Consider the following 23,615-nt stretch of genomic DNA (forward strand, 5'->3'; position numbering starts at 1 on the left):
AGCAGTGAAGGTTGAGGGCAGTGAAAGTGGAGTTCAGGATCATGTGCTTTATGAACAGAACACTAAGCAGAAACAAAGCCTTGGACTTCAGAAGGGCCAACTTTAGCCTTTTCAAGCAATTGCTGGGGGAAATCATATAGGACAAGGAACTAGAAGGTAAAGGAGCCTAATGTAGTTGATTAACAACAGTTGAGAACCACTTCTTCCAAGCTCAGGATGAGAGCATACCAAGAAGAAGGAAATCAAGAAAGAGAGCCAGGGGACTGCTGGGCAAACTCAGGTGGAAGAGCGGAGACTAGAGATCATGGAAGAAGGAGATGGCCACTTGAGAGGAGTATGAGACTCTTGTCAGAGGATGTTGGGGGGCAACTAGGAAGGCAAAGGCCTCCTTGAAATTAAACCTTGCAAGGGAAGTCAAGGAGAACAGGAAAAGCTTCTTCAAATACATTGCAGAAAAAATAGTGCCAGAGGCAATGTAGGCCCTCTGCAGAATGAGGTGGGTGCATTGGTGACAGGGGATACAAAGAAGGCAGAGTTACTGAATGCCTTCTTTGTCTCTGTCTATAGTGCTGGAGCCTGTCCTCAGGAGCCACAAGCCCCTGAGGCCCCAGAGGAAGTCAGGATAAAGGAGGAGTTTTCCTTGGTTGATGAGGACTGGGTTAGGGAGCAGGTAAGCAATGTAGACATCCATAAATCCATAGGTCCTGATAGGATATACCCATGGGTGCTGAGGGAGCTAGCATTAAGTCATTAGTAGGCCACTCTCCATCATCTTTGGTAGCTTGTGGAAAACGAGAGGTTCCAAAGGACTAGAGGAAAGCAAATATTGTGACAAATAAAGACACAAATCCTCTTGGTGCTGCACAACAGAATCACTTTATTGCCCAAAGTAGATATATTTCTTACCCTACGTGTTAACCCACTTAACCAATAGGATTCAGCCCTCTCTACAAGCTAAAAACAGTCCCTTATAAAAGCATCAAAATTAGTTCCATATGAAAGCAAATCCAGCATGTCCATAGGTCTGGCTTTTGCAGGATGTTGCTTTTGGCACTCATGCAGTGTTTCTCTTTTGATCTTCATCAACAAGTCTGTAGCATCTAATTCTTCAGCTCAGAAAGGTTTTGCAATCTCATACCTTCTGCATTAATCTTAGAAGTTTTCGTTGTTTGCAGAACAGCAGCTGCCACAAATTATCACTTCAGTCTTCAAAAAGGGCAAGAAAGAGGACCCAGGTAACCATAGGCCAATCAGCCTCACCTCCATCCCTGAGAAGGTGACAGAACAGCATTATCCTTGGCACTGTCTCAAGGCATGTCAAGGATAAGAGGGTCATTAGGAGCAGTCAGCATGGTTCTGCCAGGGGTTTTACCAGGGAGAAGTCATGTTTGACCAAGCTGATAGCCTTTTATGAGGACATAGCCAGGTAGATAGGTGATGGTAGATGGATGTGATTTATCTTGATTTGAGTAAAGCATTTGCACTGTCTCCCACAGCATCCTCACAGCTTAACTGAGGAAGCGTGGTCTGGATGACTGGTTAGTGAGGTGAATTGTGAACTGGTTGAAAGAAAGAAGCCAGGGAACTGTGATCAGTGGGATAGAGTCTAGTTGGAGGGCCTGTATCTAGTGGTGGCCTGTATCTGAGAGGTGACCTCATTAATTTTATAACTATGTGAAGGGCAAGTGTCAGGAGGATGGAGCCAGGCTCCTTGTGATGTCCAATGATAGAACAAGGGACAATAGGTGCAAGCTGTATCATAGGAGGTTCCACATGTACACAAGTTAAAACTTTTTCACTGTGAGAGTGAGAAAACACTGGAAGGGTCCACCCAGAGAGGTTGTGGAGTCTCCTTCTCTGGAGACACTCAACACCCACCTAGATTCATCCTTGTGTGACCTACTGCTGTGTGTTCTTGTTTGGGCAAGTGGGTTGGACTAGAAGACCTTTTGAGGTCCTTTCTAACCGTTCTGTGGTTTTATGTGATTCTGTGGAGTGTTGACTTGCTGGAAGGTAGAAAGGCTCTTCAAAGGGATCTGTTAAGACTGGATCCATGAGCTCAGGCCAATCATATGAGCTTAAATAAGGCCAAGGGGTAAATCCTGCATTTGGACTGCAGCATCCCCATGCAACACTACAGGCTTGGGGCTGAGTGGCTGGAAAGCTGTCCAGCAGAAAAGGGCTTGAAGGTGTTGGTTGACAGCTGGCTGAACAAGAGCCAGCAGTGTGTTCAAGTGACCAAGAAGGCCATGGGTATCCTGGCCTGCACTGGGAATAGTGTGGCCAGCAGTACCAGAGAGGTGGTTGTCCAGCTGTACTCGGCACATGGTTGAGCCTGCATGGTGAGTGCTGTGTTTTGAGTGCCACAGTATAAGAAGCACATTGAGTTGCTGGAGTGTGTCCCGAGAAGGGCAACAAAGCTCATGGAGGGTATTGAGAATAATACTTAGGAGGTTTTAAGTAAGTAATTTACATGAGGCAATATAGCTGTCCACCTTTGATTGAATTACCACAGCATTACGCACTGCAGAAACACAGTACCAATCCACTTTAAACAGCAATGTCTAGGATGTAGAATGTCATGTTGCTGCTAGGTTGCTTTTCTTTGAAACAAAAGGGCAAAAAAAACATGCAAATTTCAAAGGAGTATGTCTGTGAACAAGTTGAGATCAATATCAGGCAGACTGATACTTTTAAAAATGCTTGGTACCGCACAGATGAGTGAATGTTTATGTAAGTATTACTGTAGGTGGGATTCTCCTGTAGTTTGGACTTGGTAAGTGTCTTTCTGTTGGTTTTATAGAATGTGAATTAATCATGTTGTGAAATCGTAGAATCATAGACTGTCAGGGGCTGGAAGGGACCTCAAAAAATCATCTGGAACAGCCTCCCTGCCAGAGCAGGATCACCCAGAGCAGATCACACTGGAATGCATCCAGATGATTCTTGAGTATCTCCAAAGAGGGAGGCTCAACAACCCCCCCTAGGCAGCCTGTTCCAGGGTTCTGTCACCCTCACAGGTTAAAAATTCTTCCTGAGGTTCACATGGAACCAAGCAGAGCCTGTCTCCATCCTCCTGTCACCCCTTATATATTTCTAAACATGAATGGGGTCACCCGTTAGACTCCTCCTCCCCAAGCAGCACAGCTCCAGCTCCCTTAGGCTCTCCTCAGAAGGAAGATATTCAACTTCCTTAATCATTTTTGTGGCTCTGTGCTGGACTCTGTCAAGCAGCTCCCTGTCCTTGAACTGGGGGGCCCAGAAGTGGACACTGTACTGCAGATGAGGCTTCACCAGGGCAGAGTAGAGGAAGTAGAGCCTCAGGGAAGAAGAAATACAGGTGTTTACAACTCACAGCCAGTGCCAGAATGAGTTGTCATTAAATGACCTGATACCTGTTCAGTGTAGATACTATGCATTTATAAGTTAATGTTTTTCTGTTAGCAGTTACCACAGTGCTCTGTTTTTCTGAAGCCTCCTATACATATTAAAGAAACCTGTTTTCTTCAGTCATCATCTTCTTACTGTTCCCTTTTCAATGCATTCACCTATTCAAAATTTTCCACACTTGCCATTTTTTTCTTCTCATGCTGTTTAACTTCAGTAGACTTGAAATAGGCTACTGTAACGAGGGTCCTTTCTCATCCCTTGAGTGGGGAGAGATATCACCTACATATGTTTTTGTCTCTCATCTATCTGTCCACCCCTCCTACCCCAAGTAGTTTCTCTGCTGCCGACAGCTTGCACTTGAGTGACTATTGAGCTACAGAGGTAACAGTGATGGCCAATAACCTCTGGACAGTTTTATGTTCTTTGAATTTGCTTCCATTTTAAATCTGTATACATTTTTTCCAGCTCACACATCAGAAAAGATGTCAGTTCCTTTAGGAAATATGTGTTGTCTGTGCACCTATTTTCACTTCTGGTAGAAGAAAAATACCCTCTTCATATGACAGGCTTCAGGTGTGGCTGGTCTTTTTGTTTTCAGCTTTCTGCTGTTTTGTTGATAACAGATACTCAGAGGTGTAAGGAAAGAGAAAAACAGGTACAAAAATATATCCAAAACTGGATGAATGACAATGGATGGAGATAGATTCAGGAGGCAGCTGGTCCACCCTGCAGTCGGCTGGCCACATGGCAAAGCTGTAGCAGCTGCAGCAGCAAGGGTGCTGCTCTTGAGGCAAGGCAGTTTAGGAGGGACACTGAGATGCTAGAGCGTGTCCAGAGAAGGGCGATGAGGCTGGTGAGAGGCCTCGAGCACAGCCCTACGAGGAGAGGCTGAGGGAGCTGGGATTGGTTAGCCTGGAGAAGAGGAGGCTCAGGGGAGACCTTATTGCTGTCTACAACTACCTGAAGGGTGGTTGTGGCCAGGAGGAGGTTGCTCTCTTCTCTCAGGTGGCCAGCACCAGAACAAGAGGACACAGCCTCAGGCTGTGCCAGGGGAAATTTAGGCTTGAGGTGAGGAGAAAGTTCTTCCCTGAGAGAGTCATTGGACACTGGAATGGGCTGCCCGGGGAGGTGGTGGAGTCGCCGTCCCTGGAGCTGTTCAAGGCAGGACTGGACATGGCACTTGGTGCCATGGTCTAGCCTTGAGCTCTGTGGTAAAGGGTTGGACTTGATGATCTGTGAGGTCTCTTCCAACCTTGGTGATACTGTGATACTGTGAAACTGGAAGTTCATCTGCTTTTATAGTGTTGCAGACAGGAAGTGGGAGTGGGCTAACCTTTGCACCTGGGGGGCTTCAGGTTCCAGACCATGCCTACCAGGAGGGGCCAGGAGCACCTGGGGTCAGGTTCTAGACCACCTCCCAGGAGGAGTTAACTCTTAACAATAATTAATGTATATCTTGTCTTCGCGTTAAAAGACAGGGTTTGAATTGGAGATTTTAACAGGTGAATTTAGCAGATAGGATGTACTTTGCTGGCCCTCGGCTTGTGTTTGTTAGTGTTACGAGTGGTACTGTTGTCTGCCATATTGTCAGTAGTTAAGTGACACCTCATAAACACACGCTGAAGTACAAACACGTTTAATTCCTAACATTTTATCTCATCCGTTTAGCATTTCAATGCAAAACATTAGCACTCTTCCCTCCCAAAGATAGTTAACTAGTGATAAGTCCACTGCTTGTATTTTTTTTTCCCCCTTGTTAAAACCGAGGTACATTTTTAGCAACTGTTTTTTTCCTCATGCTAACAGTGAATGTTTTCTTCCCTGCAGTAAAGCTGTGATGGATCTCTTGGTTGATTTATGCAGCCAGTATCGCTTAAATCCATCCCAGTATAGTCTAGAACTGAAGTCTTCGGGAGCTCAACAACCTCTGAGTTACAAGCCAAACACTTTGATAGGAGCACTGGATGTACAGCTGGTATTTCTGAAAGAAAAGATTCCTGAAGAGAAGACAAAACGACCTCTGCCAAGGGTCCCTGAGGTTGGTACTCCTTAGAGTTAGGATGGTGCCACGAAACATCTCCTTCCTGCAAAAGCAGTTCTTCCAATCTTTGCCTCATCAAACCAGACGAGAAAGGCCTGAGATTGGCTGTAACCTGCTTTTACCTGCTCAACTGACTTGCAGGCAGACTGTCAGGTGCCAGTCTGGACACCAACATTTAGACAAAATTTTGTGATATATGTGGTTGTTATAAATCTGTTCTGAGGTATCTGAAATTTGTAGTAGTGGCTGAAATCCACAGTATTGTGAAGCATCAGAAGTAATCATTTTCCAAATGTGGTTGCTGAAGTTTGTATTGTTCTAAATGAGTATAACTAATTACACTCTCATGCCTTTCAGTGTGGTAATTGCAAACATGCACAGATTATGTCTGCCTCAAATTTCCTTTCCTTATTCACTGGTTCTTCTTAATGTCTCCTTAGTGTTAGGGGAGTTCTGTGGGTTTTTCAGTAATACTATTTGCAACAGTGTGACAGTTTTGAGGTATTAATTGGCCAAGGCAGGAATTATAAAGTAGAATTATTTTTATTTTTCAAAAAAACCCACCCACAAGCTATATACAGAACTAGTTAAGGTTTATTTACAGGCTCTAATTCAGTTGGAAAAATCTTCAAAGGTTGCTTATGGGCAAATTTAAAGATTTAGGAAAATCAGAAGCTGGAAAAGGCTAAGCTACAAACACAGTTTTACCCTACTATAAGTCAGTCTGAGCAGAGACTCTAAGGGAAACAGCTTTGTACTCACAGAGGTGAGGTGGGAAAATTAGCAATGATCCCTTGCTGCATTTCTCTGTGAAAGCAGCCTCCTGCAAGTTAGATCCAATCATGTGGGTCTGTGCAGCAAAAGTCCAATCAGCCTTCATGAGACAAAGATTCATGGAGCAGTGCTGCCTCAGCAACACAGGGGGGAAGCCAAATTGCTGACATCTTTCCCAGCTCAGGGTAGCAGCAGGAAGTTGGGCTGCATGGTGCAGTCAAAGAGGAGCTGAGTCTGGACACTGCTGGCAGCTCTCTTTCAGAGGGACCTAAGGATTTGCCAAGCTTGCAAACCTACACAGGGCGGTGCACAAGCAGGGGATGGTGCCAAAATGGGAGCCGTGCAAAAGCAGGAGCTGTCCAAAGCAGGGGCAGTCCAAGACAGGAATGCTGTAAAGCTGGAACTCTGTGAAGTCGGGGAACCCCACGCCTTTTCCCTCACTCTCTTTATGCCTTTTCTAGACAGTGTCCACTTGCCATCTATGCTGGGCACGAAGAACCCAGCCAACCACCAGCCAGTTCCAATGTGGGCTTCCCCACGTGTGGAAAAGGCGCCTTTTGCTGTTCCCCCTTCAAGCCTGTGGGGTGGGGAGTGGGGAAAGCAGTTTTTTGCACCTTCCTTTTCCCATTCGAACTCCAGACAGAGGCAGGGGGAAGAGAAGAAATTTGGAGTGCCCTCCAACAAATAGTGCGTATGGGGTAAGTTTGCTGAGCAGTAATCAAGACAATACAAAAGTCAGCGGTGCCTTTCTCACTGCAAGCAGAGCCTTGCTCTCACAGGTGGAGTGCTAAGAGCTTGTGTCTTTTCTCTGCAGAAATCTATGAGGCTGGTAGTGAACTACCTGAAGACGCAGAAGGCTGTGGTTCGAGTTAGTCCAGAGGTGCCTCTCCACAGCATCATCCCAGCTATTTGTGAGAAGTGTGAGGTCAGTCAAGAGCACATTGTTCTCCTGCGAGATGGCATCACTGGGGAAGAACTGGAGCTTACTAAATCTTTGGAGGAGCTGGGGATAAAGGAGCTGTATGCCTGGGACAGAAAAAGAGGTGAGCTGAGACTGAAAGCATTAACTGCAGGGTTAAATAATGTACCAGTAATATTACTGCCAACTTAGAAGCGCTTGTGCTTTTGTTCTGTTGGGGCTCAGCTGAAACAGTAATGACATTTCAGTCTGGAAAGCACCATGGATTTGTTCCGTGAGCTGTGCCCAGAGTGGCAGGCAGGACAGCAGCCTGCCCGGCCATCCCTGGCTGCTCTTGGGCCCTGTGCCAGGCTGGGCTGGCCCCTGACAGAGCTCTAGTTGCCTAGGGCAGGGCAAAAGGAGGAGCTTTGCTGTCTTCTGGTCTCCTGCTATCTGCTGTCAGTACAATTGTGCATAACATAGAGGCCTCATCTAGGCAAGACTGTGCTGAGGGTTGGAGAGAAAGAAAGAAAGAAAGAAAGAAAGAAAGAAAGAAAGAAAGAAAGAAAGAAAGAAAGAAAGAAAGAAAGAAAGAAAGAAAGAAAGAAAGAAAGAAAGAAAGAAAGAAAGAAAGAAAGAAAGAAAGAAAGAAAGAAAGAAAGAAAGAAAGAAAGAAAGAAAGAAAGAAAGAAAGAAAGAAAGAAAGAAAGAAAGAAAGAAAGAAAGAAAGAAAGAAAGAAAGAAAGAAAGAAAGAAAGAAAGAAAGAAAGAAAGAAAGAAAGAAAGAAGAGAAATGTCATAGTCATGGCAACTGCAAAAGCTGAGAGGCAGAAGCAGCAGACCAGGCTTTCTGAAAAGCATACCGTGGATAGGTTCAGAAAACAGTTCATCCAAAGAGCTAATTTATTGACAGTTTAATGAAGAGGAGCTAAGAGGTATTTGTACTTCAATTTTTTCTCTTGTTTGTTCACTGTCACTTTCTGTTCCCATAGACAATACTGTAATGGCAGCTTCTTGGGCTTGAGTTTTATCAGCTTGATTGTCCCTTCAAATAACATAATTATGCAATGTGGTTTAAAATACACCCACTTCAAAATCACACATTGACAGATGCTACTTCTTTCAAGGTCAGAAAGTGGTAGTCGTTAGAATTGTCTCCAGCAGTTTATCTCAATTGCTATTCACCACCACCACAGTAAATGTCTTTATTCATTGTTTAGATAATGTCAGCCTTGTAGGTGGTGAGTAGCAGGCTTATTTTTTATTTATATAATTATTTATTTATGTTACTGTTCTGTCTCTTCTTTCTTTTGCTAAGTGACAGTTCTACCTCTGTGTGAGTCAAATTTCTTGAGTTTAGACTTTTAAGTAGACTAAATGTCTCCTTTTCCTTTGAATTCTTATGATGCTCAAAAAAATTGGCTGACAATATGTCATAACTCAATTGCACATTTGTTTGGGGTTTTAAGATGTGTCTACTGTAATTAAGCTAATAATTTTGGAGCGACCTATTTGAGCATGAAGAACGTGCAACAGGATTCATTCAGCATAGTTCACAGACAACTTGTAGAGTCATTAGCCTAATCTTCCTCTAATCACTTTTCCTTTATAATGAAAGTGATTGTATATTTAGACAAAGTGTTAGGAAGGAGTTCTTTACAGTAAGGGTGGTGAGTCACTGGAACAGGTTGCCCAGGTTGGTTGTGGATGCTCCCTCCCCAGAGGTGTTCAAGGCCAGGTTGTATGAGGCCTTGAGCAACCTTTTCTTAGTGGGAGGCACCTATGGTGGGGGGTTGGACTTGATAATCTGTCAGGTTCCTTCCAACCTAAACCATTCTATGATTCTGTGATTTTCTGGTGTACCTACTGCTCCTCAAATCCAGCTGTAGCCTGTACAGTCAAAACCAAGACTTTGTGTCAAGAATGGGTTTACAGCAACAAATTATATAATCCTAATTGTATCTATTATGTAACCTTCCCACATTATATTTGCAACAACACTTAATGGCATGCTGCTCTTCATATCAGGTTTTGGTTTATATCCTTTTTTAACCTTTCAGTATACTTTTCATTACAATAAAATCCCTCTGCATCCTGAGTGTATTTCAGCCTTTCTGCCTTCCTCTTATTCTCCAACACTGGTGCCTGATAACAGTCCTGCTATATACATAAAAAAAATTCAAAAGGTTTCCTTTATTCCAGCAATTTCCTTCTTTCCATGTCCTCATTGTAATTTTTGGGAGGACTCAGTAACAGTTCACAGGCTTACAGCATGTCAGGGGTTGGAAGTGACCCAAAGAGATCATCCAGTCCAACCTTCCTGCCACAGCAGGACCATACAATCTAGCTCAGGTCACACAGGAACACATCCAGACAGGCCTCGAAAATCTCCAGAGAAAGAGACTCCACAACCTCTCTGGGCAGCCTGTGCCAGTGCTCTGAGACCCTTCCAGTCAAGAAGTCCCCCCTTGTGTTGAGCTGGAACCTCCTGTGCTGCAGCTTCCATCATTGCTTCTTGTCCTATCCCAGGGAGCAGTGAGCAGTGAGCAGAGCCTGTCCCCCACCCTGTCCTGACCCCCAGCCCTCAGATATTTGTAAACATTGATTAAATCCCCTCTCAGACTTCTTCTCCAAACTAAGCAGCTCCAGGTCCCTCAGCTTCCCCTCATTAGGCAATGCTCCAGTCCCATCGTCATCCTTGTAGCTGTCCACTGGACCTTCTCCAGCAGATCCCTGTCCCTCTTAAACTAAGGAGCCGAAAACTGAACGCAGTTGGTCAATGAACTGTGCATTGAGTAGATGTCCAGTCGGTTCAGTTGTTAGGACACATTCCCACTAATGACTGGGAAACATTCCCGCTAATAAGCATCAGAGGTGCTGAAAGCATGGGCTGTGCTTATAAGAGCAGGTTCTAGAAAAGCTGTGTGTGCCTTTACTGAAACAGAAACATCAAGTGCTGAAGGATTACTGAAGGAGAAGGTCTGCTGCCACCTGCTTAATTTGATTTTGCAGTTGAAGTAACTTCACGAGTGAATCGGGAATTAATACAAATGTCATGTCTGCTGCAGTCAACATTCTTTTCCCTTTATTGTTTAGGAAAACAAGTACTAGGAATAGTTAATGAATATTGTGGCTTATTAGGCAATATTAGAAGTTTAATATGTTTTCTCTTGTCCTTTCATTGCCTGCCTTTTCCAGTTCCTCCATCAAAAACTCAGTCTGAACCTACTCTGAACTATAGAGGTACTGTACAGTGCTGCTGAGGGAAAACTGTCTTTCCCTTCTCACCATTTTATGTGTGCTTGGTAGATGGATCTTTATGAATGTTATGTAGAGTGCTGTAGAGAAACTAGCTAAACAAGCTATTGTAGGTCTGCATTGTCTTTTGTCCAATGTTCTTTACATGCCTCTGCTTTTGGTCAGAACGAGCACACTTCTCTGCATGCTGCTTCTTCAGTAATTGCCGTTAAAATCCCATCATTAACAAAGTCTGTCGTTTAACTCTTCTGTGATGTAATATGTTTCTTTATGGATCCCAAGCCTTTCCAGGTTACCTAAAGCATGAATGGAGGAGGAATACTAACATTTCAGCAGTCTCTTGGGTTCAGAACTTGAGTTGAAAGAAGACTTTGAGATCTCTGAGATCTTTCACTGATTTCAGTTTACACACAGCAAAACATTTTAATATCAAACCTGTGTGTAGACATTAGAGAACTCTGAAAGATACAGACTTCTAAATCGCTATGGTAGACAGGGTTTGGTTAAATTACATTGGTGCATCTGCTTCTGGTTAAACAGAAAATGTGCAAGTTTATTATATCCTTTTCCCCCACTGACTTTGCTTAAATTCATTATCAGCAAGAAAGGTATGGTTGATTTCTAATTGGCTTTACATCTTTGCATTGCTAGTAAAAACATCACAACAAAATAGAACTGTGGGTAACTTCAAATTTTCAGGGAGGAAGTCCACCTCCAGTGGGTGACAGCTCTCAAGTCAATCTTAGCTCATGGCCTATTGCCTCTTGGCTCCAGATATGCCAGTTCCTTTCCCCCTGATCTTAGTCTGTCGTGACTTGCTGTTGCTGCTTCGTATACAGAACACAGTATTAGGGAGAGTATCTCCTGTATTTATTTCAGAGAAGATAATACAGATTTGTAAAAAATTTTTGTTTTGAAATGATGTGCTGTGTTCAGAAATCCTAATTCACCGATGTTATACAATGTTTAATGGCGATGATGGTGATTGGCTGGTACTGACAAAAGCTTGTGCTAGACTTTCGGCATCGTTATTAATAATTAAAAACAATGCAGGTAAGGGAATCATGATCCACACTTAATTGCAGCCCAGCCTTGAGCAGACAAACAGTAGTTTCTGGTGAATGAGGATAGGTAATGGTTAGTATTTGATGAAAGTACTGATTTGTTACTGTGGACGTTTTGCAGTGGGTCTGCAGCCTTTCTTAAGGACAGTTCAGCCCTTTGTAAACAATCTCACTCCATCCTCCTCGTAGGCCCCCTTCAGACACTGGAAGGCTGCTATGAGGTCTCCCTGGAGCCTCTTTTTCTCCAGACTGAACAATCCCAGCTCCCTCAGCCTGTCTTTGTAGCAGAGGTGCTCCAACTCCCTGATTAATTTTGTGAACCCCTTCTGGACCCACTGCAAAAGTCAGGCTAAATGGGTTAATATTGCCTATAGACGAGGTGGGGGAGAATGTATGTATATGTATAAAATTATGCTATGTAATATATTATTACTGTCTACAACTACCTGAAGGGACATTGTAGCCAGGTGGGGGGTGGCTTCCTCTCCCAGGTAACCAGCAACAGAACAAGGGGACACAGTCTCAAGTTGTTCCAGGGGAGGTATAGGCTGGATGTTAGGAAGAAGTTGTTGGCAGTGAGAGTGATTGGCATTGGAATGGGCTGCCCAGGGAGGTGGTGGAGGCGCTATCCCTGGAGGTCTTCAAGAGGGGACTGGATGGGGCACTTAGTGCCATGGTCTGGTTGATTGGATGGGGCTGGGTGATAGGTTGGACTGGATGATCTTGGAGGTCTCTTCCAACCTGGTTGATTCTATGATTCTATGGTTCTATCTCTACTCTTTTTGTGCTTTGAACCACTCTATGTGCTTAACAGCTTCTAACACTTGATATTTTTGGTTTGCAAGAGCTCTATATGAAAACTATGTGCATTGTGTGAATTACAGATAAGTTTACAGTGGGGTCTAGGATGAGGAGTTTGGTTAGTTTTTTGGTTTTTTTTTCATTTGTGAATTAAACCTTTATTTTGCAGCCAAAGAAAAGTCATTCTTCATTTGCTTCTAAATTGTTACTAAATAAATATATCAAATATTTTCAGGAGAAAACAGTTTTTCTCTGTACATTAAACTTATAATGTGCAAGTGAGATACTCTGATGTGGTTGAAACCAGCGAGAGATCTGTGTAGCATTATGCGGTACCCAATAAAAGAGTGGGAGAGCTTCACAATGTTTATATGTAATGTCAAACCATTTGCTCATCCAGCTTGGCTGATGTGGGAAATACTGGGGGGAGGCTAAATGGTCAGAATTCATACAGTTACTTAGCTGGTTCAAGGAAGATAGGCATGTTTGAGCTGTTACAACCTGAAATGCCTGTAAACTTGTCTCTTTTCCCACCTGAGTAAAAGCACCAAAATGGGAGAAGATGTGTTAGCTTGTTCTAAGTTCTAAGGAGGGCCCTTATTTCAAGGCAAAGGTCTCCTTCCTCTTCATGTGCCTTTATCCAAATCCACGTGAAGAGTTCTTCCATTAGCTTCACTATGTTAAGTCAGGCCTGTGAATTCTTAAAGCTATTCACCATCTTGGGATTCTTCTTTTTTGTGTGTGTGTGTGTAGGAGGGGGATTGGTTTGGTTTAGGTTTTGGTTTTGTTTTGGGTTTTTTTTGGCTTTGTTTAGTACTGCAGTACTCCATGAGTTTTAAGTGAGACATCTAACAAGCATTTCTAAAGATAAGCAACTTAAGCATGTTTTGCCTTGTATTAGTCACAGAATCACAGAATGTCAGGGGATGGAAGGGACCTCCAAAGATCACCCAGTCCAATCCCCCTGCCAGAGCAGGGTCTTCTATACCAGATTACACAGGAATGCATCTAGACAGGTTTTGAGTATCTTCAGAGAGAGAGGCTCTACCCCCCTGGGCAGCCTGTGCCAGGGCTCTGTCACCCTCATCGGGAAAAAAATTCCTCCTCATGTTTACATGAAAGCTCCTATGCCTCAGCTTCCACCCAGTGCCCCTTGTCCTGGTGCTGGGCATCACCCAGCAGAGCCTGGCTCCAGCCTCCTGGCACTCACCTGCACATCTTTATGACCATTGATGAGATCACTTCTCAGTCCCTTCCTCCCCAAGCAGCACAGCCCCAGCTCTCTCAGGCTCTCCTCATAACAGAGATGTTCCATTCCCTTCAGCATCTTTGTGGCTCTGTGCTGGACTCTCTCAAGCAGTTCTATGTCCCTCCTGAACTGGGGGGCCCAGAACTGGACACAGGATTCCAGATGTGGCCTCACCAGGGCAGACTAAAGGGGCAGGAGAATCTCTCTCGAACTGCTTACCAGAGCCCTTCTAATACATGCCAGAATGACATTGCCCCTCCTGGCTACTAGAGCACATTGCTGGCTCATGCTCAACCTCCCATCCACCAGGACCCTCAGGTCCTTTTCCCCTTTGCTGCCTCTTGACAGGTCAGTCCCCAGCCTATTCCAATCCCTGGGGTTGTGCTTTCCCAGTATGAAATTATTGTTGAAAACGTACTGCAGTGTATTCAATTGTTCCATTTACCTCCATTAGAGTTTGGAACAAACTCAGAACAAATAAAAGTTTGATGAAAAGGAAAGTGCAGTATCTGACAGTTGCTCAGATAATTCTGTTTATAACATCTTCACCTCATAGAACTATGGCATTGATCCAAGATTTCTTTAAAAATTCTCCTCTTCTGAATGTTTATTTTAGAAATGTAAAAAAAAATTCTCATCTGATTGTTTCAGAACCACATCAAAAGGCTTCAGTAAGCAATGAAACAATAGAAAAAGAAAAGACAAGACTTCTGGGGTTGTTTAAAACTGACAGAAGAAGTAGCAAGGTAAGTGTTGAGCAGTGTGCTACCTCACTAAAGACAGCTATTTTCTTCCCAGAACTATTATGGCTGTAGGTTGTGGCATTTGTTTGAGATGTTTCTTTTGTTTTTTTCCTCTTAATTTTTCTATTTACTCTTCTCTGACCTCTCCCTCACACCTTTTCTTTTTTTCAGTTGGTTTCAGGTAAAGTGTTAGCAAGTGTACGAACTGTTTCATCAGTGCAGCATGATGGAGAGAATCAACTGCTTACTGAAGAAGTCAGGCATGTTGGACAGTTTAGGTTTTTGAAAAGTGCTCTAGGGTCCATAGGCGTTACCAAAGGACAGCAGCTTCAAGGAGTTTATGTCTGTGTATTAGTTGGGCTCAGATTACAAAATGCTTTCATGAAAGAATTGATGTAATGCAGAACAATTAAGATTCCAAGTAGAAGTGATAATCTTTTTTAAAGCATTTGTATCTTTAAGAAGCAATATTGCCCTCTCCAAGTCTGTAAACCAGGGAATCAGGTGTAGAACAAATAACATGCACTACTGAACTGAACAATCAGTATCTGCAAGGATGCATGTTAGGGCTTTTTAAGTGTTCAAAATTAAGATTAAAAGCAAAGACATTTTGTATAAAATAATTTTCTTCTGTTGAGATGCCTTTATGAAAAATGTGTCATTCATCACAGACATCAAATACTGAAAAATATTTGTTACTCAAGAACAGAGATAAAAATGCTGAGATCTTAGCTTCATACTTTTTGCATCCTTGGCTGCAATATTAGTGCCAACGGATTTTGATTGTAAAGTGTTGAATACTCCAGGATACCAGAATGAAGAGGTAGTTTTTTTTTTCTCTAGTTTAAAATGCTATCCAAGGCTTGTACAATGTGTGTCTGATTAACTGGTGCTAAGAAACATAGGGTTGTTAATGGACAGATGTTTCACTTAGCCTTCCAGGCTTCTCAGTCGTGTTCTCAAAACTTGAAAGGTTCCCAAAGTCTTTATTAGTTGTCTGCCATTGTGATTATCATCAAATTCAACTTGCCTTTACTGAGAAGCAGCTTCTTTTACGGACACAGGGAATTACAGTGTTGAAAAATTGGATCTGTCGTGGTGCTGAGCTATTCTTACATCTTATAAAGGACACATGGAAAATGTATTTATGAGATAGGAAGTCAGTCACTTTTAGGGTCTTTGTCCTGCATAAGAAAATACTTCCCACTTAGAAGGGAACAAAAGCAATCATGCTGTATCTGCCTGGAAGAACTGGGTAAGAAGGAGCTCAGATGGAGCCTCTAGAGCATGCTGCAGGACTGTAATTCTGTGAGAACCAAATATATTGCAGCATGCTGATGGTTTCTGTGTTAAATTTGTTTTCTGATTGCATTCTTCTGAACTTTAATATGAAATGTGTGATCTTGAGGTTGAAACTTCTGAAGCAGCTCAGATTTAATTTGTGAATTATTTACACTTGCAACCTTAGAAAAAGTTGCTATGAAGTATCTCAATTCTGTGGTTACTTCAGTGGGTTTCCCACGGCTGAATTTAAGATGAGTGTTCCAAGATTTCACATTCCTCTCTCTTCCTCTTTTCTTCCTCATGCTTGTTAGTTAAAGACAAAGATTGTAATACTCTGAGGGTTTAACAAACAAACAAAAAACCAACCCCCCCCAAATTGTAATAGAAGCTAAGAATTCTTAATAATAAAAAAAATTAAGTAACTATTATAATTAAGTCAATTAATTTATTAATAATTATTAATAATTAAGTTACAATTACTATTCAACTTGAAAAAAGGTAGGAACTGTACAAACAAGTACAAGAAACAGCTTATAAATCTCACATAAAGTATTAGTCTTTCTTGCTGCTAGTTCTGACATCTTAATTGGCTTTTCTGAGTCATTTCTTTATTGGACTCTCACTTTCAAGTTACAGGTATTCTGTAGGAAAAGAAACTAAGTCAATAATTTTCTTCACTCCAGGAAGCAGGTCATTGTTACATTTTCAGTAGTAACCTCTAGGAGTTTGACCAGAAATAGATGGAAGAACTACTGAAAACAGAAGAGCAGCACACAGGATTAAGCAGGTGTTCAATAGCCATAATACATTTCTCTTGTTACCGTGGAAGCTTTCTAGCCAAAACAGCAGTGAAATTGCTAAACAGACTTGACAGAATGAAGGCAAATTAATCAAATTCTTTTAAGAAAGAACTTTCTAGGTTCAGGAAAGGATTATATGATGGGATGCCCTGTGATTTTAGGATCTTTAGGTCAAAGATCTATAGTTCCCAAGGAGCTCTTCTGTATGGCTCTTGTTTTACTTTTCACTCCTCTGTAGGACTGGAGTTGGTTCTGCTCATGTGTTTTATTTTGTGCTTTGTTTGCATTCTGCTTTGCAGTATTGCTCTGCAAGTGTCTATGTGCTCATACATGTTCCGTATTCTGGAGCTGTTTGATAGCAAGAACTGTCCAAAGCCTTGCACACGTGTAGCACTGCAGAATTGTAGGCTTTCTCAGTGGCAAGGCAATTTCTTTTGCAAGGGAATAAGAGTATTAGCCCATGCTGCAAACTGTCCTGGATCAGGTGTTGCCACGTGCTCAGATTTCCATGCCCACACCCATGCCGGCAGACTGAGAGCAACAGTCATGATGTGACGAGGGTCTAACGTTTTGGAAAAAACTTTCTGGTGCATTGAAATGCTGTGACACAGAACAACAGCAGAGTCCCATTCTCGTGATGGATACAGATTTGTTGATGATATTTCTTTGGTTAACTTGGTACGGTCAGGCTTAATGCCAGGTCATGCATGGTCTTGTTCTCTCCATTCTAATTTTGTGCTGGATCAGTTACCCTCTGTTCTCCTGCAGCTGGCATAAGCTCCATGCCATTTTGATGTGAAATGTAGTCGTGTGCCTAAGGCTAAATCAAGATCAAGAGCGAAGGTCCTATGCACACGATTCATGGGATGTAGATTTTAGCGAGATGGATGCTAAGTGCACAGCAACAGACCTGCCATTGACAAATGTCAGGGAAGAAATTCTCTGCTTTTTCCCTTGTGTCTGTGGACATAGCAGAGACTTGAAGTCTGGTCCCTGGTGCTGCAGAAGTTGCTAGCTGTCTGTTTCCCTTCTTGCCTGAAAATTGTTGTTTCTTTGGATTTCTTAGGGCCTTACCTACACCAGATAAATTTTACACATTACTTCAGAGTTTCTTAGAAATTGGGTCCAGCACTGCTGAGACAGTTTGTCTTGGTTCTGTGATGAGGTTTGATGCTTTGCTCTGGCATGTTTTTGCTGTTTTGTTTCCTTTGCTGCTGCTGTGTAGGATACTTGTTTCTGTTGCAGACAGAAGAACATTTGAGGATGAACAGGGATTGTGGTGAGGAGGATGTTTTTAGTTCTACATCTACAAGTGAAGGAAGCTTGGATGTAAGTACTAACACAGCTTGTAGATGCTATTACATTCCTAATAGATGCTGTAGCAAGGCAGAAGTAGAAATAGTGTTTTAGCAGGCTTAGTTATGTGATGCAGTTTGTGTGTCTTGGTGAAGTTAAAATGTGCACTCTCTTCAAATAAAGCTTGCTAGCTTTTCTATAATTTTTCTTTCAAGTTGAATTATAAGCAGTTGTGAGCAAAAAGTGTTTTCAGCAAGGCTATGTAAGTATTGTAACTATAAGACAATGACAATACTGTGGGAAGCAAGACTATGTTTGCCATATCAGTGACATTTAGAGGGAGCCTTTTGCTTATAAAGTCACACCTCTCAATTTTATCCCTTTACATGTCTTCTGCAGCATGTCAGCATTCCATTTGTCTCTAAAGTAGCTTGAAGGCAGAGAGTACTTTTATTTTAAACATTGGCATGTTGTGGAAGCAGGGAATTAATGTGGCCGAGTCGGGAATTATAAAAATATTTTATTTTCCTGAAAACTCCAACCTCAGACTATATATAGTTCTAGTTTAGGTTTATTTAAAAGTTCTAGATCAGTCAGGAATTCTTCAATGGATGCTATGGGCAATTGTAGAGATTTAGGAAGTCAGTAAATGGAAAAGGCTAAGCTACAAACACAGCTTTACCCCACTATTAATCAGGCTGAGCAGGGAATTAAGGGAGCAGCAGGCTTTACTCAGGGAGGTGAGATAGGTATTCAGTGATCCCTTGCTGGATTCCTCTGTGGCTCGGCTGCCTTCTGACGCTGCAAGCAATATCCGGTTGTGGATCCAAATAGCAAAAGTTCAAGGTGGGTAGAAAAGCCGCTACACTCAGATGTGTCTCAAGCACTTCTTCCACGAGTAGGATGATCATGGAATGATGCTGCCTTGGCAGCAGCAGGGGAGAGACGAAGTTCTAGGGTCTCCCCCAGCCATGATAGCAACCAGGAAGGCAGCTGTGGTATGGTCTGAGAGTAGCCGGCTCCAGGTGCCGCAGGCATCTCTCTCAGATGGACCCCAGGACTTGCCAAGCTTGCAAATTTGCACAGAATGGTGCAAAAGTGGGGAGAACTGTCCAAAAGCAGGGACGGTGCAAAAGGTAGGAGCCATCCAAAAGCAGGGATAGTGCAAAAACCGAGAGCCATGCAAAAAGTAGGAGCCATCCGAAGGCAGGGACAGTGCAAAATCCGAGATCTGTCAAAAGGTAGGAACTGTCCAAAAGGAGGGACAGTGCAGAAACTAAGAGCCATGCAAAGGTAGGAGCTGTCCAAAAGGAGGGACAGTGCAAAAACCAGGAGCCATGCAAAAGGTAGGAGCCATCCAAAAGCCAAGAGCTGTGTAAAATGAAGGAGCCGTCCAAAAGCAGGGACAGTGCAAAAACTGAGAACCGTGCAGGAGGTAGGAGCCCCAAAAGCTGGGACAGTGCAAAAACTGAGAGCCGTGCAGGAGGTAGGAGCCCCAAAAGCAGGGACAGTGCAAAAACTGAGAACCGTGCAGGAGGTAGGAGCCCCAAAAGCAGGGACAGTGCAAAACTGAGAACCGTGCAGAAGGTAGGAGCCCCAAAAGCAGGGATGGTGCAAAATGGGAACTCTGTCATAGACCTTAAAGTGCTTGATAGACCACTAACATATGAGGATTTAGGTTTCAAATTAGGAAATGTGAAGCCTAAGTACTTTTGTATGACTCTTCTGGTGGATTAGCAATCATTATAAGTAGTGTGACTTTTTGTTGATTTTTTAGAATGATATGGCTTTTTGTTATCATGTTTTCAAAACCTGGAATAGACTATTAATGACACGATAGGAGCCTGAAATGTGAGGTTCAGCTCTGAATTTCCCTTTCACAAACAGGTATTTGGAAAAGGAATGCTGATCTGCGAAATGCACAGCTGACTAGCCACAGAGGAGGGCAACAGTCAAAGATAATCAGACAAGCCAGAGAACAAATCCCAGATAAAAAGGATAGTATTAAAGAAGTCTAAAGGAAGAAATAGATCAATTTGTGATTGTGAATTTGAAATGGAAAACACTTAACTGAAAAACTGTGAAGACTCAGTAAGGGAAGAGCACTGAAGTAGGAAAGCTGCATATGACAGAAAAAAATGTAGAGAACACTGTTAAAATCAGTGTTCAGTGACAGCACTCTTAGTGTGAAGTCGTAGTAGAAGGTGATGTGAGTGATTGAGATACACTAGGTAAAAGTATAAAACAACCATCACAAGCTCTGCCAAAATAGTATCATCTTGTGGTTTTATTCACTACCATTATAAATTAATCTTTGGTGGCACAGACAGTCTGTCCTTTGAACAGGCTTAGATGGGCTTCAAGGAAAAGGTCAATGATTGTGACATCTGAGGTGAATAATTCTGAAATAATGTAAATTGGCACAGATAGTTAACAGATAACTTGTACAATTGAAATGGGAAATTAAGTGGAAAGAGAAGTGAAAGTACCTTTCATGAGCTCAGTAGTTCCTTGTGGGCTAGTCTTTTAAGATTTTGGATTGTTCTCAGTAAATCTTTATAGCACTTAGAATCATAGAATTGTCAGGGCTGGAAGAGACCTCAAAGATCATCTAATTCCAACCCCCTGGCATGGGCAGGGACATTTTCCAGTAGATCAAATTGTCCAGATCTACATCCAGCCTGGCCCTAAAAACTTCCCATGATGGGGCTTTCACAACCTATTTTGGGCAGTCTGCGCCAGCGTCTCACCACCCTTGTGGTGAGGAACTTCTTCCTAACATGAATCTAAATCTATCCTCTTCTAGCTTGGATCCATTCCCCCTACTCCTATTGCTACTTGACATCCTAAAAAGTCCCTCACCACCTTTCTTATAGATCCCTTTAAGATACTGGAAGGCCACAATATGGTTGGAAGGCCACACACAATTAAGGTCTTCTTGGACCCTTCTCCTCTCCAAACTGAAAAACCCCAGCTCTCTCACCCTATCTTCATAGGAGAGCTGCTCAAGCCCTCTGATAATCTTTATGGCCCTTCTCTGGACATCTTCCAGCATGCTGGAACATGTCCATATTTTTCTTGTAATAGAGGCTCCAGAACTGGACACAGTACTCCAGGTAGGGTCTCAAGAGAGCAGTGTAGACGGGAAGAATCACCTCCTTTGACCTGCTGGCCAAACTTCTCTTGATGCAGCCCAGCATATGGTTGGCTTTTTGTGTTGCAGGTGCACCCATATTGAGCTTCTCATCCACCAGCACCCCCTAGACCAGCACCCCTAAGACCATTTCTTCAGGGCTTCTCTCAAGCCAGTCATATATCAGTGCCAGTGCTGCTTTGAGGCTAATTGCAAGATTTTAATGGGAGAAATTAGATCATTGACTGTGAAGAGAAAATTATAGTGATGTTTATATTACCCATTTGTTCTGCTGAGACCTATGAAAACAAAGATAGTCAGTTTCTGCCTGCCTGCCACCTGCTTCATTATCTCTGCCTGAACCTGCATAACCTGAACTAATCATCCTTATTCTAACCTCTTGCTGACCTTTTGCATCTCACCCTGCATGTAAGGGGGATTCTGAGATAAGGGAGGGGAGTTGGAAAGAAGGAGGAAGGAGGGGAGTTGGTTTGAAAGCCCTCTGATTTAGTTGGGGTAATTAATGAGGCAGGAATTATAAAATATGTAGTTATTTTATTTCCAAAAAGCCCCACCCACAAACTATATACACACTAGTTCAATTTGGGTTCTAATTTGGTTGGCAAAGTCTTCACAAGGATGCTTATGGGCCGTTCACTAATTTTGAAGAATCACAAAGTAGGAAAAGTTTAGCCACAAAATGGCTTTGCCCCACTAACAAATAAAAGACAGCTGGGACCCCTAGGGAGCGTCTGTGCTACTCATGGCAGTGAAGTAGGAGTTTCAAGATAGTCCCTGGCTCCTTTGTGACAGTGTTGGAACTGCTCGGCATCTTGATAGCTGTTAAGAGTCTTCTAGATCTTCCCAGGCTCTAGCAGGGTGCTGGGAAAGAGGCAGACAATCTCTGACCTAATCCTGGTTCCTCTTGGCATGGAGGTTTGCAGAGGTGCAGACAGGATCTCTTGCAGATGTGCAGAGAGCACAATGTCAGTGGCACTTCTCACCACGTCATGAGGCACTTAATGCCTTCTCCTGGTAAACTTGAGACACTTAGGTTTCCACGTAATTCAAGCCCAAAACATCAGAGCTAATAAGCTGGTTTGAAGCACAAGGCAGAGCAGAATACACTGTCCAAGCCGAGAGCAGTGAGGCAAGACATGTTTGTCTGAGCAGAGCAGAATGTAGAGCAGAGCAGTGAGGCAGAGGGAGCTCTGTGAGGCAGAGGCAGCAAGGCAGAAGCAGCACAACTACTTGCAACTTAACACCATTTGTATTATTTGCCCGAGTGTAATGGCTCCTTTGGTTACAGAGATTGACCAGTCAGGATGGCATCTGCAGAACTGACCGTATTAGGTGAGCCCAGGGCTTGCTTACCCTTATTTGGGCAAGACACTCACAAGTACCTAAACACCTGTGGGTACCTGTTTATCACTTTGGGAGGGGACATAATGGCCCAAGCCTTTGTTTTCGTCCTGCCCTTGCTTCCCCCATCAGCAAAATGGTAGGGCAAGCCAGGACATCTAATAGGCTATTAGCCTTCCAAGACACCCTCCTGGGTGATTGTGCTGTTCGGGAGGGGTTTTGTATCTCTTTATTGCTGTAAATATCTGTATATATTGTATATATATGCTTGCAAATTGTGCCATGCTTTAAATATATTGCTTCATTCCTTAACTTCCAGCTGGCTGAGTTCTGTTGCAGAATTAGCTGCTTGCTTGCTTGCCCGCGGGAAACGTGGTCAAAGCCCTCACAGATCAGTGTGATCAAAGGCAAGGCCACATGGACTCCAGACGATTCAATGTGAATTATGCCAGAGAAGTTTATTGATCATTCAGCTCTCAATAAATACCCTCAGGGCCACAAGGCACACGCCTACACATTAGCATAATTAGTCAAGGACACCCACTGCAGCAGCATAAACCACGGCTTGTTTTCCTCATGACCGAGGTGTCTGTTATCTATCATTTCTGAGATCAGGCAGCCAGCAGCTGGTGGGAACCAAGGGCAGCATCCGCTTGTTATTATCCTTCTTCGCTTTGCATTCCCACAGAATTAGTCTGGTGAATTCGTGTATGTGGTGGAGGAGGAACTCCCTAACTGCCACAATGCCTAGGATTGCCCTGACCCAGATGCAGGACCCTGCAGGTCTTGTTGAACCTCATGAGGTAGGCATGGGTCCACCTCTCCAGCCTGTCAAAGTCCCTCTGGATGGAATCCTTTCCTTTCCGTGTGTCAGCCACACCACGCAGTTTGGTGTCATCGACAGACTTGCTGAGGGTGCTCACAATGCCACTGTCCATGTTCACTGACAAAGATGCGGGACAAGAGTGGTCCTGGTACTGATTTTTGAGGAGCAAGAAAGGGGCCAGGCTCTTCTGCTTGATGACAAGCAACATGACTAGAGGAACCAGTTACAAGCTGTGCTAGGGAAGCTTTAGGCTGAATATTAGGAAATATTTCTTCACCCAAAGGGTTATCAAACATTGGAATGGTCTGTCCTGGGCGGTGGTGAAGTCATCATTCCTGGAGGTGTTCAAGTGATGTGTGGACCTGGCCCTTAGGGACACAGTTTAGTGTTGACCCTTCAGGGATGGGTCAAACATTCAACTAGATAATCTTGAAGGTCTCTTCCAATCAGATATATTCTGTGATTCTGTGACTTTTGGCAAAGTGTCACCAGTAGAGACTTCCTTGTTTGCAACTTCTTCAGGTCTATTTTGGATCATCAAAACTATTTTTCATTTTTTCTGTGGGAATCATGGCCAAAGAGTCAGATTTATTTCTGAAAGGAAAACCATTTGCCTTTGCCTTCAGCATAGTGCCAGGACATCCACTGGCTGGAGCAGAAAAAGAAATTCTTCCCTATAGGGTAATACACAGCTCC

At 43.2% G+C, this 23,615-nt stretch overlaps 1 protein-coding gene across 3 annotated transcripts in view; it reads left to right on the forward strand.

Annotated features, from left to right (window-relative positions):
• The window catches only part of COBL (cordon-bleu WH2 repeat protein), a 237,006-nt gene that overhangs the window by 58,038 nt on the left and 155,353 nt on the right, over positions 1 to 23,615 (forward strand). For all 3 annotated transcript variants that reach the window (XM_064160737.1, XM_064160736.1, XM_064160739.1), the window contains exons 3-7: positions 5,218 to 5,428; positions 7,020 to 7,248; positions 10,302 to 10,346; positions 14,127 to 14,221; positions 17,548 to 17,631. In XM_064160737.1, the coding sequence (XP_064016807.1) occupies positions 5,218 to 5,428; positions 7,020 to 7,248; positions 10,302 to 10,346; positions 14,127 to 14,221; positions 17,548 to 17,631 (664 nt within the window). The remainder of the gene's footprint in view (positions 1 to 5,217; positions 5,429 to 7,019; positions 7,249 to 10,301; positions 10,347 to 14,126; positions 14,222 to 17,547; positions 17,632 to 23,615) is intronic.

Source organism: Pogoniulus pusillus, chromosome 21 (assembly GCF_015220805.1).
Source record: "Pogoniulus pusillus isolate bPogPus1 chromosome 21, bPogPus1.pri, whole genome shotgun sequence".
NCBI classification, from domain to species: domain Eukaryota; kingdom Metazoa; phylum Chordata; class Aves; order Piciformes; family Lybiidae; genus Pogoniulus; species Pogoniulus pusillus.